The following is a 25025-nucleotide window of genomic DNA, read 5'->3' on the forward strand; positions in this document are numbered from 1 at the left end:
CAGTCTTCTTGTATTTGTCCAAGGAACAAAGATGAAAATGGGTCACACTTGGACTACGGAAAAGCTTTTAAAAAAGGATGTGTGGAGGAACCTCAGTACAAGGAAAGGATTCCACATATTAGCCAGACAAGAAAGGAGTTCTCAGAGAGTACAAGGAGGGCCAGATGTACACCTTTCTAAGATTTGCAGCTTTGAGAAGATTTTGTTCTGAAAAAGTACAATACCAAGTCTTCCAACAATTAGGTCATTCCACCCACTTTGACCTGAACAGTCTCTCCACCTACCTGGTGTCCTTTCCAAATCTGTTCCTTGCTCTCTTAATATAAACTCTAACTTGTTTGCTTTTTATCTTACAAGGACTCTGTGAATCTGGAACAGCATTAGAAATGGAAATGTCTTGCAAAGTAGTTTGTTATATATTTCCTTGCTGAATTCCCACTCCCTACATTTTGCTTGTAATCTGGTCAATGCTACTCAGTTTTAAACCTTCCTGCTCTTTGATATTATAAAACACTGAGTTTTATTGGATTACCGTCAGCCTTGGCATGTATCTTCAGCTTTGCATTTTTAGTTTTAGCGTCATGTTGCTTTGAACACTTGAAGGAAGGTTCTTTTGTGAGAGCTAAAGGCTTGATCCAAGCATTTTAAACATTAATTGGTTTAGGAAAAGTATCACCTTGCTTGCTCTGTCTTTGCATTTTAGTTCACCAGAGAAGACCTTGTAAAGTTTGCATGGTAGGACCAATGACCACATTTCAGAGCCTGTGAACAAACTGAATCCTTGTTCAACACAAAGTATTCGATGTACTTGAAGCCTCACAGATAGGGAAATGGTGCCACCCCGGGGCTGTTTTGGGGTGAGAAGATGGCACAGGGGGAAGGCTGGAGCCCCATCCCCCCTGCAGGGTGGTCCGAAACTAAACTGGGTCCCAGTATATGTGGGAACTTATTTCACACAGGCCATGTTTGGCTACGAGATTATCAGAGTTGGGTCTGGGAAGCCAGAGCCAACTAGTGCCAAATAGGGTTGCAGGGAGGTTTTTGGGGCAGAGCCTGAGGAGGGGAGGGTTTGGGAAGGGGAGGGACTTCAATGCCATAGAGTCCAGTTGCCAAAGCGGCCATTTTCTCCAGCTGAATTGATCTCTATCGGCTGGAGGTCAGTTGTAATAGCAGGAGCTCTCCAGCTAGTACCTGGAGGTTGGCAACCCTAGTGCCAAAACATTTGGGTCTTAACTATACTAAGATTTTAAGAAGCATTAAAAGAGGGGTAGGGGAAGGAGTGAGACAAAGATCTACCTACATGCCAAAGAGAAGAAAACACTGCTCAGGTACCATTTGTAAAAGTACAGCTGGCTCCAGGATGAAAATGTAAACCAGACATCTGGTGTTAGCAATTTTGATGACATATGTTAAACCTAAAGAAGGTTCTCTGGGTAGATGCAAAGCCAAGAGTGCTTTTAAAGTTGACTATAATGCCATCGTTTCCCTTTGCAATCATACCCTTACACTCAAGTCTCAACTTTTTCCTCTTCCTGCCTGGTTAGCACCATAAGACTGGGCTCCTGTCACTCCCCATACTGCTGACTCTGGAGAGTGGGACAGCTATTTATTTTCTGACAGCGCATCTCGTATCCTGCATTCGAGGGATCTTCCCAGCCTTGTCTGGCAAGTCTAATGCAGGAAGCAGAAGCTGAATGGTGTTGGTTTTTCTCCACCTGTGATGATGTCTTCCTGACAAATGAACCTTATTGAAGATTTCAGTCGCTGTTACCCTCAGATAACGATTAGATGGGCCATAAAAAATCAGAGCTGACAGCGCTATTTGTTAGCCATGGTGTTTTCATAGCCAATCTGCCTGCAATCAAGCCCTGTAAATTATTTATTCTCTTGTTTATTTAAAAATACGTGACCTGCCACCGACAAAGTGAAAAATGTCCCTTCCTTCCCCTGCTGACAACTCCATAGTATCTCCTGTCCCCAGCATTAACCATGCGATCGCTGTCTGATATATTCCCCAAGTTGCCTTGGCGTTCATGTAACAAGCAGTGGTCCTGCTAAAGACCTATTGGTCATTCGGGCAGAATCATTAAAGAAAGGAACAACAAGCAGGGCTGGCTTCCATTTGGCTTGAGCTGAAGCACTTGAGATTCTGAGGTGACACAGACTGGTGGACAGCTCCTTTCTCTTCATGGCTCTCTGTCTGAACTGGCACATATAGCCAGAGGTAGGCAGATGGGTCAAACAAGCGCCTCCTTCTGAAACCCAGCACTTTGAAGTGTAGTGAGGAAGGAAGGCAGCTGGTGACCATGGCTGGGCCAAGGTCCAGGCCTGGGCCTATAGAGTAGACAACCCCTGAGACAAACTCATGCCTACATTTTGTAACCAACTGGAGCAAGACAAGCAGTTGGAAGCTTCTTGTCAAGGAAACATTCTCCTTTTCTGAGCTCAGGTTGCCAGCTCTGGGTTGGAAAATTCACGGAGATTGGGTGGTGCAGCCTAGAGAGGGCAGGGTTTGGTATAATGCCACAGAGTCCATCCAAAGCAGCCGTTTTCTCCAAGGGAACTGATCCCTGTCATCTGCAAACCAGTTATAATTCTGGGAGATCTCCAAGTCTAGTCTGGAAGCTGACAGCCCTTTTCCAAGCAAGACCCATCAGTTGTGGGATCTGACATCACATTTATTTTCAGGCTGGGAAATTATTTTAGATTCCTTAATGTCTGCAGAAAACATATAGGCTTCAGATTTTTCTAGCTGCTTACTATATTGCTGAGTACATATGCTTCTTTAGAAACAGACTGTATGATTTCTATTCTCTGTTCGGCCACTGAAGTCTTGTATGGCCTTGGTAAAGACACTGGGGGTTGGTCAAAATCTTCTAGATGATTGAAGTGTCATTTTAGTGGCAGTTGTCAAACATAATTAATGAGAGGGCTCAGAAGGAAGGGCTGCTTCACACATCACAGCACATAACACTGTGCATACATTGCATGCACTGATGATATGCAAAATAACATTTGAAGCGGATATGAGTATACTAAGATATGAGGGCAAAGAACTAAAATCCCTTGCAGCAGCCTCAAAATCTATCCAATAGGGATGAGTTTCTGGTCTTGACATAACACTTCCAGCTCTGGTTCTACTATGATAACTTCTAAGGTCATGTTGACACTGCAGCTTATCTACCCACAAGCTGGTGTGGTATTAGTTCACATTCTTATATCACCATGTGTCTCCACCATCTGCTCCATTCTGAATGTGCATTTTCTTTTCCCTGTGTCTGCACATGCTGCATTATGAATACTCCCTTTTACAGTTAATTTCTGCCTAGCAGCCTTTTCCTGTAAAATCAGATACAAAGGGACTGGCTATGATCTTTTATGCATGGGAATTTTACCTTGTGTTCAACACTCCCTTGACCCACACTTTTCTGATCTGAATCTCAAAATCCTATGCATGATGGTTGTTTGCCCAGAAGAAAGTCCTGGGGTATCAGGAGCAGGTTTTTGTCATGCAGAATCACCAGCACAAATCTGAGTCCCCTTGAAAATGCTGCTTTGTAATTGGCTGTAGTCTGCAAAGGGATGTACTAAAAGGAATGACAGGATTGCCCACTGGAAACAACAGGAGAGGTTGGAAGGCCAATTGAAGATCATGGGAGCCAGGATTGCCAACTGACTTGCATGGGCTCCATTGAAATACATTAGAGCACAAAAACAGTTGCAAAGAACATGCGGAATAGATTTTCCATTAAGGTCACTTGGCCCAGATAGACTACTCTGGCACTGGATTGACATTCTACTCTGGGGCTGTCGTTCCAGTCTCAGAACACATCTGCTACTCCCAGAGGGTGTCATTCCACTCTGGGGGCTGTCATTTCAGTCCCAGAGCACAGATTCTGTTCCCAGGGACATTATTCCACTCTGGGGGCTGTCAATCCAGTGCCAGAGTAGTCTATCTGGGCCAAGTGACCCTAATTGGAACATCCATTCCACATTTTCTTTGCAACTGTTTTTGTGCTATAATGTATTTGGAGGAGCAAACACTTATGCACACAAAAGCTACAATTTGAACCGAGTTGATCTCAAAGCAGACTTTAAATCCGTGCAAAACAGTATTGGGAAAACCCAAGAAAAGTTTGAGGTGGGCACAAGGTCAACTCTGAGGGGCAGAAAACTCATGCATAATTCCAAGAACAACTGAGTAAGTTCAAGGGCAAATGTGAGTCAAAGTACCCATGCATAAAGGACTTATGTTTACTTGAATGTGGGGAAAGCATTTTGTATAAGTTCCAAGGTGTTCTTTTCTTGGTGGTTATTTCATGTGTTAAGAATGGGAAGAACACTGCTGGGTCAGGCAGGGGGGTCCATGTGGTCCAGCATCCTGTTTCTATCAGTGGAAGTCTAAAAACTGGGAATGAAGTCAACAGGCTTCACACATTGATTGCCTCCCAATAGGTAGTCAGTGGCATTAGGCTTCTCAACCTAGAGATTCTATTTAGATGTCATTGCATACAGCCATAGGTAAACTTAACCTCTATGAGTTAGCACAGTCTTATGTAGGTTGAAACCAATTGGCTTGTACTGGAGTAACTACATAGGAATGCATGACTGGTCTAGGCCCCTTTAAGTCACCCAAACCAGAAGACATTACCATGTCTTGAGGCACCAGACTCTTGCATTATGGGAGTCGAAAATCAAATTCTTTCTTCCCTTTCTCCTGGGGACACATATGACTGGTTGTTGTTTCTTTTAATTTTGGGGCATAATTGGGAAGACCACTTTCATTCCACCAAACTTCTTTGGTAAATTTCCAGGTTTTGTTTGCTTTTGGACATTTCTATGCCATTTTTTACACTATGTATATGTAGCTTATATGCAATTTGAACAAAATCAGGCATTATTTTTTTTAACGGCAACATTTTGATCAGGTTTTGTAATACGATGGGGGAAAAGAAGATTGTGGTTCAGTCCCAGGTGTGGGGTAAAAAAGGGTAAAAAAGAAACTGTCATGACCTCTGATAGCATCCTCTCTTTCTCCACAATATGCAGAAACATATAAACCTCTGTCAAGTTCCTTCTACATCATCTTTGACTGAACTAAAATGCCTCTTATGCTTTAGCCTTTCCTTTTTCCATGACTTAATGCATGGATTGTTTTGCTTTTAAATAGACTTTTATTACAATCTAAAAGTTCACTTTAGCTGCACTATGATATGGGTACAGGGACAACTGCATTGCAATGACAAAATAATAATCCAGATATCCAACTAAGAAAGGGACAAGAACTTCATTAGCTCTGTAAATTGACAACAGTTTGTGATGTCTGTTTTCGCCGACCACTGTTTAATACCATGACCAATTTGAACAGGTAAATGTATAACTCTGCAGACTGTCACGTTTCTCTTATTTGTCTATACTAATGGACAAGTATTTTCAGTCCAGACAGCGCTGGTTTGATACACACTGAAGCATGTCTAAATCACAAAGTATTTGTAACTGTCACAGTAATTTATACGGAACACTTTTCATCTCTAGATCTCAAAGGACAATGTAAAGGCAAGCCTAGTGAGACAGGTGACTCATAATCCGATTAAATGGAAACTTACCTGTGGACTGTCAGGGAAACTACAGGGAGACAGAAGAGAAGTGCAGACACTGAGAATTAAGCTGGTAGAAAAGTAACTATTAAAAAATGTAGCTAAGCCACTAGACTACCTCCTTCCCTTAAGAGTTGGTTTTTATAGAGAAAGACACACAGTGAGTTTTGCATAAGTAGCGTTCACTGATTGTGACGCTTTTCTTGTTGGATCTTATGCCTAAGAAAGGTATGGAAAGAGCCTTTGAATATTCCTTCATGCTGACAGCCTGGAGTTTCATGGTCGGAGTAAGTGCAGGCCTTACATTGTGCTGTCACACAAGCTTGTTTCCTCTAATATCTGTATCAGCAAAGCAGATCCATAACACTCCAGCAGGAACGTCAGACTGCACAAACAGTACCTCATGAAGCTGTGTGTGGGCTGTAAATGTGCAAATAATCTCCAAGCCCTTTTGACTCACGGTGGATTTATGTTCAGACTGGAAAATCAGAAATGGAGCATGTGTGAATTGTGTGGGTGACCTTATCGTTCATAGAACCAGTGGTTATGGCAATCAGAGTAGAAATGGTTGGTGTCACCATGGCTTAGTGACTTCAAAACAGCAAAATGTTTAACATCGAAAAGAGTTGTTGGGAGAGCTGTTCTGCGAGCTGTTGCCTGCACCCTGCAGCTATTTTATCCACTTTCCCTGCACAATCAGTCCATTAAAAAAGAAAAGAAAATAGGATCGTTCACCACAATCACAAGCCAAGGTGGTTAAAGATGTGCGGTAGGGGACTGAGTTTAACTCTCTTCTTCTGTATTAATTCTCTGTGTCTTTTTGTTGTTGTTCTTTGATACTGACGGTGATCCCAGCCCTATGGCCCTCTGAGGCAGCTATACAGTAATAAAAATAGGCTGTAGATTACATCATGCATCTTATCTCGTTTGACCTTAAAGTAGTACTTTCTACAAGGAAACCGCAAATGCTCAGTGTCCCATACAGCGCTGAGCAATCATGCATGGTTCTTTTTATTGTGGTATTCAATAGGGCTATGCACCATTATTTTTTTTCATTTTGGGGGCAGCTTAATAAACCAAGAAAATTTTTGAAAAATCCAGAAAAGTCAAATCTTTATATCGGCTTTTTTCCAGATAATTGAACATTTTGGGGCTTACGAAACCCGAAAAATATGCAGTGTAGAGCTGAATGCTGGGCTCGGCCGAACCCAGCATTTAGTTTTGCTCTACCTGCTGCATCCGAAGTCCATGTGGACTTCGGAGGTGGCAGCAAACTGAATGCCCAACAAGCCCAGCATTCACTTCGTCTTCGCCACTTCGAAGGTGGCAGCAAAGACTAAGCCAGCAGGTAAGTGAAAGGGAGGGAGGGGAAAAAATGACGGAGGGGGCAAAGCGGCCTCAAATAATGCTGAAAATGTTTGCATTATTTGGCACCCGCTTTTCGGCTCCCTTTAATTTCCACCATTTCTCCCCTGTAACCGCCCCCCCCCCCCCGGAAAAATACCAATAAGGTATTTTTTTGGGGGGGGGGGTTGGTTCAGCTTTAACTGAAAGCACATCCCTAGTATTCAATACATAAGAGTGTGAGAACTGTTTGGATAGTACAGTAAGAGGACCCATACGTGATCACATATTTGTAATATGCAAAATACAGCTACCCTCCTTGCTTGCAGAGCAAAAACCAAGGCACTAATCCTATGCCACATTTCTCCACTCTAAGCTAATTGGGCTGGAGTAATTCTGCATAAGATAACAATGTGAATGATACAAAAAACAGAATTGTGGTTTCACAGGGGTGCAGCAAATCTTAAGAGAGTGCCCTAAATTGTACACCATCTTTGCTGCTCTACTTATGCTTTACTTTGCTCTTCATACACAGATAGTCTTCTTAATGGTACAAGAACCATGCCAGTTTCACACAAGGATCCCCCATCTTCCTCCCCCCCCCCAAACAAATAGCCATTTCCAACACCAGGAAAGTTTAATCCTGGGACCTGGCCTAATAGCCACACACAGTAAAGAGAGGGATATGAGCGAAACCCCTGCCCTATTCCTCTTCTGTCAGCAGAGCTCAGGTCATGCAAGAGGCAGTGTGTGTGTGTGTATTAAGTGTCGTCAACTTGCTTTTGACTTATGGTGACCCTATGAATTAATGACCTCCAAAATGTCCTATCGTTTACAATTCTTGCAAATTGAGGGTCATGGCTTCTGCATTAGGACAAAAATTTTGCTCCCTTCCACCTTCACACTGCACCCTTCCAACTTATGGGGCTATTAGTTCATGTGGATCCTGCAACACCATGAATAAACTTTCCCAGGATCAGAAAGGACTGCTGGGTGGGAGGAGGGGAAAACCAGGAGGAGTGGTGACCATCAGTGCCTTACATTAATGGATCATGGGAGCCAATCCATTCCTTTGTGGTATATTTGAGTTTGAACTTTGCTGTCAACCCCTGCTCCACTGCTAGGGCGCTGATCCAAACCCTACTCCCATGATGAATAAAGATCAACATGAATCGGATCTCCCATTCTGATGTCTCTTGGGCAATAGAACTGCCAATATATTGTTTTTATAGAGCACTCTGGATGAACAGAAGCAGACGCATGGGTAACAACGGACATTTTGTTCCGCTGTCCCCAACTTCCAATTTAATTGGAAGAATTCCTCAAATGAATCTAGAATTTAGTTTTCTTCAGCTTTCTATTACTTCAAGGTCATTTAAATATTTTTCCTATTCTATATTACCAAAGCGCACATTTGTATGAATAAAGCATTGCAAAAAAGCTGGATTCTTTTTGTGCAGTATTTCACTGGTGCATAATTATGCTCTTACACATTGGCAAAACAACACATAAAAAGCATGATGATGCACCAGTTCATACAGACCTCCACCTAGTCATACAGTTAAGTAAAAGTAAAGGTCCCCTGGGCAAGCACCGGGGTCATTCCTGACCCATAGGGTGATGTCACATCCCAACGTTTTCTAGGCAGACTTTGTTTATAGGGTGGTTTGCCAGTACCTTCCCCAGTCATCTTCCCTTTACCCCCAGCAAGCAGGGTACTCATTTCACCGACCTCAGAAGGATGGAAGCCTGAGTCAACCTTGAGCCGGCTACCTGAAACCAACTTCCGTTGGGATTGAACTCAGGTCATGAGCAGAGCTTCGACTGCAGTACTGCAGCTTACCACTCTGTGCCACAGGGCTCTTCTCAGTCATACAGTTACATCAGTAGTAATGTGGAATGGTGGTGAGACATGAAAGAACTGAAGGGACTAAAGCTGTGGTAAACTACACATGTGCAAGTGCTCCATACCAAATCTGGAAATCTAAAAGGGGAGAAAAACAAAACAATGGAGGATTCCAAATGCACTGGTTACACTTAGGAAACCAGATGAGGTAATATGGAATTCTAACATCTGGGGAAAAATTAATGCAGTGTTTACTGCTGGACTTTTCATTGTTTCTTGGTTTTATTGTTTGAATTGAAAGAGATTGGAAGCAATCTTTTAAGCCTGTGTTCTAAAGATGGGAGGCATAAATATTTTGAACAAACACATGCATGAACGACATGTAGTTCTGACTTGTTAGAAGCTGCTCAGTACAGGTACAACCCAACCCCAGGAAACAATTAAAGCAGCACCATCCCGTTTTTCACAGCATGACAGTGTGAGGCCAAGTATACAAATAGAATTGTAAAAAGGTCTCGTTTAGATTTTCCAAAATCAGTGGTACTTTACAAGGAGTTCTCACCTATGTTGATTGCCTTTCAGGAGGCAGAACTGAAACTACTAGTTGCGTGTATGAGTGTGCAGAAACAGATTTACAAAGGCAATAACCCCCACAGCTTCCATTGAAGGCAATGGGAGTTCCAGGTAATTGGTGCCTCAAAACAGCCAGTCTTGCTGGATTTTCTATTCTTCTAAGCACTATTGGATTTTGCCAGGGTTCCCATCCCATGGGGGGATATAGGAAGAGTTTCCATGGAAACAAATGTCTGTGGAAAAGCATACCTCATTTTCCTTGCACTCGTTCTAGGTTTGGCAGCACATGATGCATACATATATTGAACATAGATGGGAGTGCTGTATAAACAGGAGAGAACGTAGCCCCTGTCATCTCATGCATCTCATGGGCAGTGCTCTCCTTCCACATGGAACATGTAACAAGCAAGAAAACATGCCAAATACAGTTTCTTCAAAACTACTATGTAAAGGGCCCAGATCCTTACTTTGGGTTCTTTCAAAATATCATATTTCTCCCATAAATCCATTAAGGAAGCTAAACACGTATTACATGCCCTAGATCCCCCTCCCATGCTTTCCAAATTGTAAGTGTCAAAAGTGACCCACAAAAGCTTCCGACTCATGGCGACCCTATGAATCAAAGTCCTCCAAAATGTCCTATCTTTAACAGTATTGCTCAGATCATGCAAATTGAGGGCTGTGGCTTCCTTTATTAAGTCCATATATCTCTTGTTGGGTCTTCCTCTTTTCCTGCTGCCCTCAACTTTCCCTAGCATGATGGTCTTTTCCAGAGACTCTTGTCTTCTCATAATGTGACCAAAATACGATAGCCTCAGTTTAGTCATTGCATAGTAGCTAAGAAACTCAGCTTGGAGGGGAGTCAATGAAGTTTTCAGATCACACCTTCCATCAGCCATGAATTCACTAGGTAAGCTCAAATAAGCCAGGACCTTTCAGCTTAAGCACCTCCGTACTGATCTACTTTACAGGAGTGTTGTAAGGATTACTAAAAGAATGCATGCACCATTGAAAGCACGACACAAATGCAAAATATCTTTATTAGTGTAGGTTTCTGAACCTGCCCCCTATTCCTTCTATAGGTGTGTGCGTTAAGTGCCGTCAAGTTGCTAGGGTGACTGTTTAAATTGGTCACACACCAGAAGCTTGGGGCATGGGTTGGGCGCAAAGTGTGGGTACAATAATAGAGATGGGAATACTAAAGTAACACTTGCCCCCAGTAGCAGCCATCTCCCCGCCCACCCCCCCAAAAAAGCAGTATGTAGTCATGAGCGGAGACAGCTATGATTGGTGGTGCATTCTGGTAGTGCACGGATTCGCCCATGTGCACCATTGGCATTGCACTTATGGTTCATTCCGAGCCCATAACTAAGAAGTTGAGAACAGCAGCAGGTGGAGTGCTCTCTTTCTGCTTCCATTAAGGCATTAAAATGCCATGCAGGAAACAAATGATAGGGGAGAGGCTATTGCTCAGTGGTAGAGCATCTGCTTGGCATGCAGAAGGTCCCAGGTTCAATCACCAGCTGAAAGGGACTAGGCAAGTAGGTGATGTGAAGGACCTCTGTCTGAGACCCTGGTGAGCTGCTACTGGTCTGAGTAGACAATACTGACTTTGACAGACCAAGGGTCTGATTCAGTATAAGGCAGCTTCATGTGTTCATACGATATTATGATAATTTCAAAAGAAGACAGGAAGGATAAAAAACACTCTTCCCCATTATGCAAAATTTAAAAGAAATTTTAAAAAATGCAGCCCCCCCCCCCCCGCCACACACATAACTATCTCTCCAGCATCAATTTTTCACACTTTGGGGAATGTGACACTTGCAAATATCTGGTTTTGAGCAAAGTATTTCATGATAGTTGCTTGGCTTGGGACTATGGATTCTGTGGAAGATGTGGCCCAGTGGCCCCAACAGCACAGGAGCAACCCCACACTGTAGGGGTGCAACTGTGTGGGCAGGTTCAATCATATGGGTCTTTCCATGGAATCAGCACTCTTGTTCTTGCATTGTGGGATCATGTGGAAGCAATTCTTACATTGCCAGGAATGCCTGAGGAGGGGGACAGTGCCAAGTAGAAATCCATTCCAAAGAATAGAATACAAGTCTGGGAAAACAGTGGGACACCTATGAAGTAAATGCCAGAAAATGCAATAACTATTTAACTGAAAATTAGAAACCCACAGGAAGATTTTACTGTACTTTGAGGTACTTGGTGCTAAACAGATTGGTGAATTCTTGCTTCCCCCTATAACGTGTGTCTTGCCTCGCTGCATGAATTGTAGCAAACAATTTGCCCATTAAGTGTTTTTCTGAGGGCACAATTAGAAGAGGTCTGTGGTTGGGTCTCCAGACATCTTTAATTTTCTTTAAAAGCAGCCACAAAGAGATTTAGACTGAGGCCATGCAAAGGGGGGGTTAATCCTTTTATCCCATGCTGCTTCGATGAGAGGTATTTCCCCTCCCCCCTTAAGCTGCTAGCAGTAACCTGAAAGGAGGGGATTTCTGTTGGGGATAGGAAGAAAGATTTCAACACTCTGCTACCCCAGTGTATGACTAGAGTTGTCAGCTCTGGGCTGGGAAATACCTGGTGATTTTGCGGGTGGAGCCTGAAGAGGGCAGTATTGGGGGTAGGGGAGGGACTTCAATGGGGTATAATACCATAGAGTCCACCTTCCAAAGGAGCCATTTTCTCTGTCGCTTGGAGATCAGTTGTAATAGCAGGAGATCTCCAGCCACCACCTGGAGGCTGGCAACCCTACGTATGGCCCTGTTAAAGAAAACTAAAGACGCCTGGAGATGCAGTCATGGCTCTCCCACATCTCATATGATGATGCTACCACATTGCTTTGGGCACACTGTGGCCTGGATTGTATAGTATGACACAGGAGGTGGCAAAGAGGGCCCAATGGGAAAGAAGACTTGTAAAGATAAATACATATTTTGGCACAAAAGTAGCTTATATTTTTGTTTACTGCAGCATTGCATGCTGTTGGGCAGCAGAAAAAACAATACACACTTAAAAAAAAGAATGGCTTCACAGTTTTTTAAAATTATTTTTTACTACTTTGACCTTCTTTTCTACTTCGAGTTTACTTCACTGATCACATTCTCCAAATTCAACAACCGAAGATTCTGACACTGAGAATGCTGCCTCCGTATATGTAATATTTCTAGTAATACAGAACCCCCAGATCTGGAAAATGAGGACTTTATAAGCATCTCCACAGTTTAAATGGAAAAATGAGCCCTTTTAGGAAGACAGACAAATGGGAACTAGTGTAGTCATTGCGGTCTCCTAAGGTGACTCAGTCACCTGCTGAAGAGTTATTCCAGATGTGCTGTCAAATATGACCATTCAAAGGGCTATAAAGCTGAATCCTGAATGCGGTCTATCTTATATGGGATATTTTAAAAGCAAGGGAAAATCACAGGCATAAGTGGGCTCAGAAGCTTACCTTGTGTTTCAAGATTTTCACACAGTTCCGATTTGGCCTCTCCATTGGGGCGGAAGCCTCCTTTCTGAGTAAATTTGTTGGACATGGTGGCTGCTGTCACAACTGCCTTGAGGCTGCGCTTCCGTTTGGGCACATTTTGCTCAGGGTGGAAGAGGATGATGTAGACCTTGGGCATGTAGAGCATGCCCAAGGAGACAGAGGCGCTTAGGCTCACCGAGATGGTCAACGTCGTGGTCTGAATATACATCTGAAAGACAAAAGGAAAGAGACGCAGCTCTGAAACCAGCTCCCTAAACCATGACAACTTTCTTTGTTTAAACACTTGTTTTAGAGAAAAGAAGCATAGTTCCAGAGTCTGAGATGAGGTGACAACATGGCTGAGTTCATAGATCAATGAACCTAAATGGAAGAATGAATTAACAGACAATGTGCAACTGGAAACATTTCAGAAATGTGTGTCCCAGAGTTGACTGGTTTTATATAATTATTTCACTGTTGGCTACCAAAGCCCCCTTCACCCACACGCTGAAAGCTGAGAACTATAATACAGCGACGATAAGGTAGGTGACTGTTGTAACTCTGTCTGGAATTCTTCATCTTACAGAAGATAATAGATTGGCTTGTGCTCCTGGGCAAAGCACTTGTGGGGGGGCATGATATTTTGGACAACAGCAGAAGTGGGGAAGGTCACCCTCTGCAAGGTAAAACCCTTCCGTCCTCTGGTGGACCCAAGTCAGAATTTATTACTTCAGCCCATCCCATTCCCAAGAGGATATGATTTTAAAAACATTTAATACTCAAAATAGCCATTTTGATACAAACAGATAAAGTATGCTAATTCTTAACCAGTATTAACTACCATCACCAATCAGCAGTTGAAATGTGAAGGCCACAGCTCTCAACAAGAGGAAGGGAGTCCTGGACTTCAATGGCAAATCTTTCGATTAAATGGACATTGAATTCTCCAGCTGTTAATTGTTATAGTTTAGAAATCCTTTTATATCTGCTTTACTGAAGCCTAAATAGTAGGGCTGTCAGCTGATGAAAGAACATTTCACGAATGGCTTAGTCATCTACTCTTTAGGTCATATACTTTACTTTAAATTTAAATACTCTTGCATATTAGCAAACCTCAATACAGGTGTTTTACTGAAATACAGAAGAAAGTATGAAACAATTTGCAATTTAATAAGCAAACGTTGCCTTTCATTGTTGGAAGGAAAGGCCAGTGCAAACATTTCGGTTTTCATTCCATGACGTTACAGTAACACACCAGAACAACAACAACAACAACAACAACAAAGTATTCTCACCTTGCAGACACACTAATTTTAATTGGTCCCTACCAAATAACCAATAAAGTATTAGCTGTTTAATCTACTAGTTAAATGTTGCAGTCCACTGAATAGTAATAAAGAATGCTCATTATCCTTGAATGTACTGTAGGGGTGTGACACAGTGTAATCTTTTTTAAAAAAAATTTTTTTAGAGTAAATCCTAGTCAATACACCAGAACAAGATCCTGAGTAAACCTGCTTAGGATTGCTGTCACACACTGTGAGAAGAGGGTATTCCGCATGACATTCCATTTGCTCTTTAAAGGCATATCAAGTTTATATGTTAGGATGACATGAACAAAAGGGGAAGTTTCCAAATACATACATAATCACTCTGTTCCCTACAGGCTGCATTGCATCTCTGCTTATTCCTTCCATACCAATGCAAACACAGATCTATAATGTATTTTACTTTACTACTTAACCCTCACTCTACCCAGCTGCTTATCTTTATTCCAGCAGCACTGGCCACAAATAAGGGGGTGAGATAAGTTGCAGTCACAGAAGTGGATAGGCGGTGCCTGGGTGTGTATTTTGACCCCTCCACCAGTTTCCCACACTTCATCCCTCCTTGCCCAGTAGGTGTGAAGAAGATGCCCGTTCTCCTTTCAACAGGTAATTCTCATTCACCAGCTCACTTCCTGAGCTGTTGTAATGTTAGTCACATATTACACACCGACGTAGCCTTTCTACAGTCAAAACTAATTTCACGCTCACTGTCCAGGACTAACGGTGACAGATGTTTTGCAAAATGAAAGCCCATTAATCTGACTGTAGAATAATCCATTTTTCTATGGAAAGGGCCTGGCAGGCATCTTGCAAATAGGGGGATGTGTAAATCAGATAGTACCAGAAAGGGAAGCTCTCTTCATTTTGCTTAATCAAAGTGACGAGGCAGGGCAGGATAATCCTTCAACACCCCAAATTACAAGTCATTCTCCCAATTTGGCCATTGGTGACCCCCTCCCTCTTTTTAACCAAGGACATGCAAGATCTACAGTTTATTCTATGTTATTTGTCTTTTCTAGAAAATAAGATCCATCTTAAATCTTGCTAATAAGGGCACAGAAACTCACCCTAGAATTGGTATACTAATTTCCCCCATCATTAACCAAAAGGTAAGTTAGTTTCACATTGCAGGAGCCATCTCTCCGCATAGTCTATGACAGCTGACTGCAGTCATCCCCTGCAGGTAGGGTTGCCATCCTCCAGTTGATGGCTGGAGTTCTCCCACAATTACAATTGACCCCCAGACTACAGAGATCAGGTCCCTTGGATGAAATGGCAGCTTCTGAGGGTGGATTCTATGACATCTAGGGTTGCCAACTTCCAGGTGGTGGCTGGAGGTCTCCTGGGATTACAAGTAATCTCCAGGTGACAGAGATCAATTCACTTGGAGAAAAATGGCTGTCTGGGAAGGTGTACTCTATGGCATTATACCCTGTTTAAGTCCCTCCTCTCCCCAAACCCTATCCTCCCCAGGCTATGCCCCAGAAACCTCCAGGTATTTCCAAACCTTGACCTGGTAACTCTAATGGAATCCATCCCTGTTGAGCTCTCTCCCCTCCCCAAACTCTGTCCTCCCCAGGCTCTCCCACCAAATATCCAGGAATTTCAAATCCTGGAATTGGCAGCCCTATCTGCAAGGTACCCGAGGCGGCTCTGCAAAAAAATAAAAAAGTCATAAGTTAGGCAAAGAAGTTGCAATGTATATTCAGGTGTATGTGGGTTGAGAGAAGGAAGCTTTCATATGTTACAAGCTTCTTAATCAGAAATATATATATGTATGTATATACATACACATATAAGTAGCACATTACATGTATGTATATGTAGCACAGGGGCTCTAAGGAAGCGATAATGCCTTGCCGCTTTCCGGCTCCCCAAGGCCACAGAAACATGACAGCTACTACAGCATTCGCCCCACACATGCTTTGTGTATAGTCTGTGTGTATAAAGGCAATTTTTAGAATGGGTATTTTCCTCTCTCCCTTGCCTCCCCTTTCGCCACCTATGTTAGAGTCTCACTAACATCTATAAAACTACTTACTACTTAGGAACAAGCTTTTAGCCACCCAGAGATAAACACAAAAATTATGTCTTGATAGAGCAATCATAGGGTGAAAATGCATGGTCGCTTTAGCCTCCTTTATTCTCTGTTTCAACCAGGATTCAGCCAGGATTGAACACACATTCGGCGAAATGCATGCATTCGATCCTGGCTGAATCCTGGCTGAGGGAATAAAGGAGGCTAAAGCGACCATGCGTTTTCACCCTAAACTACAAGCAATTGGAACTCTAAAGGTCACTAATCTCTGATGCTCACTTGGACCAAAGAAGAACTACTTTTTCTGGCTTTGGGAAGCTCAATATGATGAAATTTGAGGTCCTTCCTATAGTCTGAGCGTTATTCGGGTGGGGTGTGTGTGTTTTTTTATTACTATCTGCCAATACATTGCTGCTGATGATATTTAGTATTACTGAGGTGAACCTAGCATTGAATACAGAACATTGTGGGGATTCATGGGAGAATTAGGCAGATATCTGGGCCAGACTTTTACAATGGAGATGTCTTCATGCTGATCGACACAATTGTCTTGGACCTCAGAGTATAGAGCATTTATTCAATACTTCTGCGCCCAAAGATTTCATCATTATCAGCAACAATGAGATACATACTGAGGAGGATGGTGGGAGAAACCAGTCTGGGGGAACAGCGTGCAAATGGAAGGGGGGAGGGATCCTGTTTCTCCCTTAAGGGTTTTCTTTTCAAAATTGGGAAACATTGAACAATAACCGCGATGAAATATATGCTTTTTGGGAATAAATAAAATGCTTTTATCATTCTGCTTTCTAAGAACTGTGCAATCTGAAGGTATTGTTATTCAAGACAATCTACAGCATTAAATAATAATCTCTGCATATTCTGCATACCTATACAATGTATTCTCAAGGACTGTTTAAAGCAATGTGCCTAATTTTACCCCCAATTAATACTACATCTGGTGTGTATGATGCTAATATAACACTGAAGTACTCAATGTTTCAGTGCTGTTAAATGTATCCCAATCTGTTAATAATCCCAAATGCTGTGACTATATGAAAAAAAATGTTTCTACGTCCAAATAATACATAATTCATTTACTGCAAAATATGTGGTTTTGATTTTCAATATTTTTCTACTTCTTAAACAGCAAAAACTGAGGCATGTGCATGAAAAAGGGTGCAGAGGTTTGCATCTCTCACTCTCATTTTAGAACTGGGTATATTTGCAATTGTGCTCGAACAAAATTAAGGCATTTATGCTTTTCAAATGTACAAACATTCAGAACAGCACAACTTTATATACTAACAAAATTGTGCATGATGTACTTTATGTCCTTAAAATTACATTTGATAAGAATGGTAAGTATTGCATATGTTGACCAACAGTTTTTTCTGACCCTTTATCCCCCCCCCCCACACACACACCTGTTGTTGTTGTTTTCCTCCTCAGCTTCAAAATTTCTGAAGAATTTACATCTCCAAACAGGTCACAGGCAGTGTTGTTCAGATTAGCAAGTGGGCCCTGCATGATTGCTAGTGTTGTTATTGCTGGTGTCACGCAATCAGTTTGACTGCATGGTTGAGCACATAATCACATCACAACATTTTCTATGAATTGGTCCTTTGTATTTAGGAGTCCAGAATACATGGTGCGCTTCATTTTTCTCCTGTTGATTTAAATGTATTCTGCCACTCTCAAAAGCAGCAGGATTCGGGGACGGTAAGCTGACTCAGAAACCATAAATCCTGTAGCCTTGGGGGAGTCTCCTAAACTTACAAGTGGAAGACAGTGAATTTGAATCATATTCCTGGATGCAAAGGAGAGTGGGGCTCCTGTTCCTTTTCTTGTTGTGCAGAACAAGGAACTTTTCTTCACCCCAGCATTGCATGCTTTCATTCCAAGGTACAAAAGCCCTGTCATCCTTTGCCTCTGGTCATCCTAGAACATTACTTAGTTAGAAAAGAAACTGTTACTGCTTGGTTATATAACCAAACCAGCAGGCCGAATAGGGTTGCCAGGTCCATCTTTGCCACCGGCAGGAGGTTTTTGGGGTGGAGCCTGCAGAGAGCAGGATGGGTTTGGGGAGAGGAGGGACTTCAATGCCATAGAGTCCAATTGATTGAAATGGGCTTAAAACTAGATGGATTCTGACACGCAGAGAAATATGAAGGGAGAGGCAAAGCCAAAGGAACATAAAAAAGGAGTGTAAATGTTGGGAAGAGGGGAGCCTTAGTTTTCCTACTCTCCTGTCCTGTAATTAGCAAGTCTAATGGCAGAAGAAAGCTGCTTCTTAAGATTAAGTTTCTGGATGCCCCCTTCCTTCCTGGGCTGGTATGGTAAAACCTAAACACTTAGGTGGGAAGAGCAGTGGTAGAGTGTGGTTGTGTCTATATGGTGATCAGATGGATATATCTGTGAAAGGGTGATGAAGATGTATGGAAAAGGGAGGGAAGGGGCAATAGACACAGAAGAGAATGAAATCGATAAGAACCATTTATGAATTAACCCAAATCCCCACTTGTATATTACACTTAGGCCCTAAATACATACATATAACCAGTTTGGTAGCACAGAACGTTCTGCAGACAAAGAACTCAGCTAATAGTTTGTTATCTCCCTTGATGATTGGTTGTTGGCCATGAGCACAGGCCTCTTTTCCATGAAGGAACATTGAGTTACAGCCAGGTTAGCTCCAGCTGGTATGTTATGACCTGATGCAAAATGTTCCCACTGCAGTGAATAGGGCTATGGAATTTGATGAAACAATCACTATGTTATGTTAGCACAATGTCACAAAGAACAGTGTTTTGAGGTCTGAAATACCCTAGTATATGAAGTTCCCCCTCCAGCACCAGAGTTGTGTTTGTACTATTGCACATAAAGTCAATAACAGAAGGTAGTTGTAAGTGAGAGGTAGTCAGGTTTAAAATCCAGTCTGCAGTGCTTCTGCTATTAAAATATAATTTACATGTTTACCAAAAGTCCCCTAGGAAACTGAGTAGCATTAATAAGTAGCTCTTCTCTTAACTCAGAGGGGGTGGTACCTGTCATTTTTTTCAGGCTTGTGTGTGTTTGTGCATTGTGTGACCGTGAGGGGGTGGGGCCATGTGTTCCAGCTGCTGGCAGGCAGGGTGTGTGTGTGTGTGTGTGTGTGTGTGTGTGTGTGTGTGGCCAAGCCCCTGATCGTGTAATGAATGACAGTGTTATTCTTTTTTTTTTTTTTTGTCTGAGAGCGCATTACCTGGGGGGGTGCGGAGACAGCGTGGTAGAGAAGCAGCCCCTGTTGTTGTTTTTTAAGAAAACGCCATTTATATTTTTTTAATAATGGGGGAGAAGTCTGTGCTAAAGAGTGCTTGGGCAAACATGTTTGAGAGAGGGGGAGAGAAACTGAACTTTCCAGTTCTCTGCAAAAGTGCTCACAAAGTAATGCAGACATTTTTTTCCACCAAGGGAGGGGGAGGGGAGGAGGGAACTTTTCAAACTCTTAAGACAGAAAGAAAACGCAGTCTAAACCAGGGGTCTGCAAACTGCGGCTCCCGAGCCGCATGCAGCTCTTTGGCCCATTGAGTGCGGCTCTCCGAACCTGGTTCGGAGCCCCTGCTCTCGCGCCCGCTCGCGCTGGCAGCCGGGCTGTGGAGCCGGCGTGCCTAAGAGAGAGAGAGAGAGAGAGAGAGAGAGAGAGAGAGAGAGAGAGAGAGAGAGAGAGAGAGAGAGAGAGAGAGAGCAGGCAAGCGGGCGCACTGTCTCCCCCCCCCCACACCATGGAGAATGGCCAGGTCCCCCTTTCCCTTGCCCTCAATAGTTGGGAGGCTAAAGCCTCCCCTCCCCTCTAGCCATGCGATTGCTGGGCGGGCGGCTCGGCGGTTCCTGCCCCCTTGCCTATCAGCTGTTGGGTGGGGCAGGCTTCCTTTGGTAGACCTGGCCTCCGGCTGAGTCCCAATGGGAGGCCATGTCCACCCACTGGCTTTCTTGGTAGTAGACCTGGACTCCGAGGAGGGGAAAAAGTCCCCCTTCAGAGGCCATGTCTACTAATTGGCTTCTATGGGCCTCTGGAGGCCAGGTCTACTGCCAAGAAAGCCAATGGGTAGACCTGGCCTCCCAGTGTGACTCAGCCGGAGGCCAGGTCTACCAATAGGCTTTTATGGCAGTAGACCAGGCCTCCAGATGAGGACTCCGGATGGTGAGGGGGAAATGGCAGGGACTTACAATTTAATTTTTATCAATAAATAAGATCACTATTAAGTCTGATATCAAGTTTTATTCAGTGTACCTATAGTTTAATTAAGACTTAAAACTTTAATTAAAGTTTATTAAGTTAATAAACAGTGTACCTACCTAAATAGCTTAAGTTTAAGAAATTTGGCTCTCAAAAGAAATATCAATCATTGTACTGTTGATATTTGGCTCTTTTGACTAATGAGTTTGCCGACCCCTGGTCTAAACCAACCCTCCAAACGTAAGTTCCTTGCAGGAACTTTTGAGAAATCAGATTTTTTTATTTTTGCACAAAGTCAGCTGTGGACAGAGAAACATTCCCCACCCCCACGGGAATTTGCAAGACCATGCAACCTGAAGGCATAAAAAAAGCAGCTAGCCTTTCTATGCACAATGGTTCTCACGGGTCAGAGAGAGGGAAGCAGGCAGAGTCCAGAGTTAGGGGCTGCCGCTAGCTGGTATCTAGACACACACATGCACAGAGAGAGCGAGTGAGAGAGATGGATCTTTTTTTTCTTTCCACTTTACACCCAAGGCATCTCATTTTTTATTTTTTTTTACAGAAGGGAGCTGATTCCTAACCCCACTCATTCTGTTCCTGAACAGACAGAGAGTAGCGGAAGGTCTTTCTGAGGGGGAGGGGAGGAGGGGAACTTTCAAACCCTTAAGACAGAAGAAAACAGACAGTCTACACCAGCCCTCCAAACGCAAGTTCCTTGCAGGAACTTTTGAGAAAGCAGATTTTTGCCCAAACTAACTTCTCCATCTCCAAAAGCCCGCTAGCGGTTATCTCACGCTATGCTGCTTATCAGCAGGGCTTCCTGTTTTAAAAACCAAGAGTTCTGAGAGAGACAGCCACAGAGAGGGAGAGAAATCAGCAAGCATGCAAAACTCAGACTTAAGAGGAGGGGAAGGGAACTTATGCAGTCTGAGAGAGGGAGAGAGAAGCAACGCTTTCATAGTTACTGTAAGGAGGGGGGCTGTGAACCCCCCTAACCCCCAGTTTATTTGTGCTAATGTTCAACCAGATCTTACCCCTCCAGATAAGTGTAGTGAAAGAAAGTTAAAAGCTGTGCTCCAACCGTCTATACAGCGAAGAGGCGGAGTTGGGTATTTGGAAAAGCCTCCGTTCCCTACCACCTGATCTGGCTTTAAGAATATGACAGGCTGTTTGCACCCCATGTGCTCTCCAACTCAGGGAGGGGGAGGGTTGAGGGAGAAAGGGGGGAGAGGAGGGGTTGGCTTCTCTCGTTATCTTTTACCAAACAGCTCCCAGCAGTATGAAACGACAGGGTCAAGCACGTCACATGGCTGTCTAGCTTTCCCCAATCTTTATCAAACACCTTCCTTTTTGTATGCACGTAAGATCAACAACAATCAGCTGGAAATGAATAGGAATGTTCACTTTAATTTATTTACTATACATTAAATTGAATTGCCCTGACCTAGATGACCCAGGCTAGCCTGGTCTCATCAGATCTCAGAAGCTAAGCAGGGTCGGTCCTGGTGGGTACTTGGATGAGAGACTACTTAAGAATACCAGGATCTCTATGCAGATGCATGCAATGGCAAACCACCTCTGTTAGTCTCTGGACTCGAAAACCCTACTGAATTGCCATAAGTAACCTGAAACCTGCAGGTACTTTACACACACAAGTTGCATTAGTAGAAACCATAATAGGGGTGGGGGAGGATTAGAGAGAAAACCAGACGTTCTGCATTCTCTCTCTCTCTCTCTCTTTCTTTCTTTCTGTCATTTGCTAAAATTTAATTGATGATTTCCTGCTGGGTCAAGTATTATAGCACTTGTAGTATTTTATATATTTTGCAATTTTGATATGCCCATTGCTTTACAACAAATTTGAAACATATTGAAAAATCACTTTCTGAAATTGCTTAATAAAATTTAATTAAAAAAGAGAAATACTACTAATAATGTACTGCTGAGAAGGTTGCATTTGGGGACCTTCTGTCACAGGCTCTGGGATATTGATAAAAGCTGAAAGGCAAGAAGCGCCTCTTAATGAGCAGAGCTGGAGGAGGAGGAAGGATGTGCAGAATGGATGCTAATGGGTTTGTGTAGGCAGCAGCCACTGTCGTGATGCTCCCACAGTAGCGCTTTCCAAAACCTTCTATTTTAAACAATAATGTTTCCTCCTTTGAAAACTCAGGCATCCATTGGGCATGATGCAACATTTCTAGGCCAAGGGCTGCTGTTTCTAGAGGTAGGCTGTGATTCCTCCATAGGATTGTGCAAAAAATATATATTACTGGAATACTGTTGTCCTGGCTGTCTCTCAGAGCCATTGTCTCTGTTGCAGGGAGCCCGTCAGTCCTGGCTATCTCAGAATCCTCAGAATACCTTCTTATTTGTCCCTTGTCCCCTCTGACAGTGATAGCTCCAGTGTTTCCCCTCCTCTTGGGGCCAAACTAAACATTCCTGTTTTGGCAAGTTGCACCATGGTTTCTCTCACCCAGCTGGTATTCCCTGCAGTCACACAGAAGCTGCCAGGAATGTCAATTTAAAGATCAGAGGGCGCCCCTTTTCCATTTGGAATGGTGGGGGGAGAAGGCCCTCCCCCACAATGTTGTTTTGAGAAGCTTAAATGACCCGTCAGGGAGTTATTTACATAACAGTACATGGAGTATTTCAAGCAGAGTACTTGTCACTCCAAAGCTATATAAGCAGGGTCCGTTTCAGCTTCTGAGAACAGCTGGGAGAAGGCAGGAGCCCTTCTTTCCCCACATTGCGGTTCCAAGCCAAAAAGGGCTCCCTCTCATCTTTAAAATGACATTCCTTGTAGCTGCTGTATGACTATAAGGAACACAAATTGGGGTACAGGCACCCAGACACAACCTGCAAAAAAAAATATAACAACTAGTTTGGCCCTTGAAGTCACTCCCTAGACCAGTAACACCCATTACTGTAGTATATTTGAGTACATTCCACTCTTCTAAGGGCCCCAGTGTCCGTGATTCTTAATTCCTCATTTTACCCTCCGAACAACCCTGTGCAGTAGGGTAGCTTGAGGTCATCCAGGGCATTTCCATGAGAGTAGGAATTCAAACCTGGGTCTTCTAGATCCTACTCCATCATTCTACCACAGCACACCATCTACACAATGCTTTCTCAATGACACTGTTAAATTTGTTTCAAGAAAATGCTCTGCTGTCTCCAGATGTGTTGTTGTCTGCTGTCTGCAGATGGGGTGAGTACATAATGTGTGTATATGGGGAGGGGTTGTCAAACAGGAATGCAGATATACTGAGGCAGGGACTGTGTTTTGCTTAATTAAAATTTATTTGTTAATCAAGTTTAAGCCCTCCCTGGGCAGATAATCTTAATTGGCTTTAATTTCCCTGTGTAATCAAAACCTATATTCCCATTGGTTGATATTAGCCTCTTTGCCTTCCTCCCTCTGTGTTAAAACTCCATGGGGGTCTCGGTTACCTAGGCAGAGTGCCCAGCTATCTTTTTTTATTATTTATTATCAAGAGAGCCCTCACTAAAGAAACAAATGGGACCAGAAGCACCAATTTATTCCCCTCCCCTTGCCATATCTGTGAAAGCCCAGGCGATAAACAGTGAAATAGACAATGGTGCTGCTATTCGGCTTCTGCCTTATCGTCACAGGAAATTGTCTCTTTCTTTAGATTCTCAGTTATTGCTATTTCTGTAATCCACTGGGATCTGTTAGGATAAGAGGCTCCTTTGAGAAAGGGCTTGGGGGACTTGTTAGAATAATCTGCTGCCTCCATGTAAAGTTGTAGACACAGGGTGGGAAAAATTAATAAAATAACCCTGAGATCTCATCAGCTGCTCCCTCAGGGGCAAACAATACGGCAATTTCACTCGGGCACACAGATCAAGCAATGCTTCTGCACAGATGCTGTGAGGAAACAACTGGAGTGTAATTTTAGCTTCTGGGAGTGCAGCACTTGCTTATAAGAGGGCACATGCACACATCTTGAGGGGTTTTAAAAGGGTGCCTGGATAGAGGACTGTCAGACCAGGGAATGTAATAATCTTTGTACTACAGTAGCACCTTGAGGCCCCAAATGAGCTCCGAGCCCCCATTTGCACTATATGAAGATAATAATAGATGCAGAACCTGCCTTGAATATTTTACATTTTCCTTCTGCAAGAGACAAGAAGAAAATGTAATTTTCAGTCTTAAAGGAGAACAGGCATGAAGCAATTCAACCAGTCTTTCAGTGAAAGTGGATGTCCACTTAGCCAGACCAGGAATTAGTAGTCAAGTAGATGCTATTAACTAGGGTTGCCAGGTCCCTCTTTGCCACCGGCAGCAGGTTTTTTGGGGTGGAGTTTGAGGAAGGGGGGGTTTGGGGAGGGGGGGACTTCAATGCCATACAGTCCAATTGCCAAAGCGGCCATTTTCTCCACATAAACTGATCTCTATCAGCTGGAGATCAGTTGTAATAGCAGGAGATCTCCTGCTAGTACCTGGAGGTTGGCAACCCTAGCCATTAACCAAAGTTGTATTTTTCAATCTCCATGATAAGTACCTAATATAAATGTTTCCTGTGGGCCCTCCTGGACCTTCCTGGTAAGTTAAAAAGCCAATCCATCTCAGCAGTGGACTTT

At 43.2% G+C, this 25025-nt stretch overlaps 1 protein-coding gene across 2 annotated transcripts in view; it reads right to left on the bottom strand.

Annotated features, from left to right (window-relative positions):
• Window positions 1-25025, bottom strand: part of GRM4 (glutamate metabotropic receptor 4) — a 310121-nt gene that overhangs the window by 4406 nt on the left and 280690 nt on the right. For both annotated transcript variants that reach the window (XM_056844265.1, XM_056844266.1), the window contains exon 9: window positions 12821-13067. In XM_056844265.1, coding sequence (XP_056700243.1) covers window positions 12821-13067 — 247 coding nt within the window. The remainder of the gene's footprint in view (window positions 1-12820; window positions 13068-25025) is intronic.

This window comes from Euleptes europaea, chromosome 2 (assembly GCF_029931775.1).
Source record: "Euleptes europaea isolate rEulEur1 chromosome 2, rEulEur1.hap1, whole genome shotgun sequence".
Lineage (NCBI taxonomy): Eukaryota > Metazoa > Chordata > Lepidosauria > Squamata > Sphaerodactylidae > Euleptes > Euleptes europaea.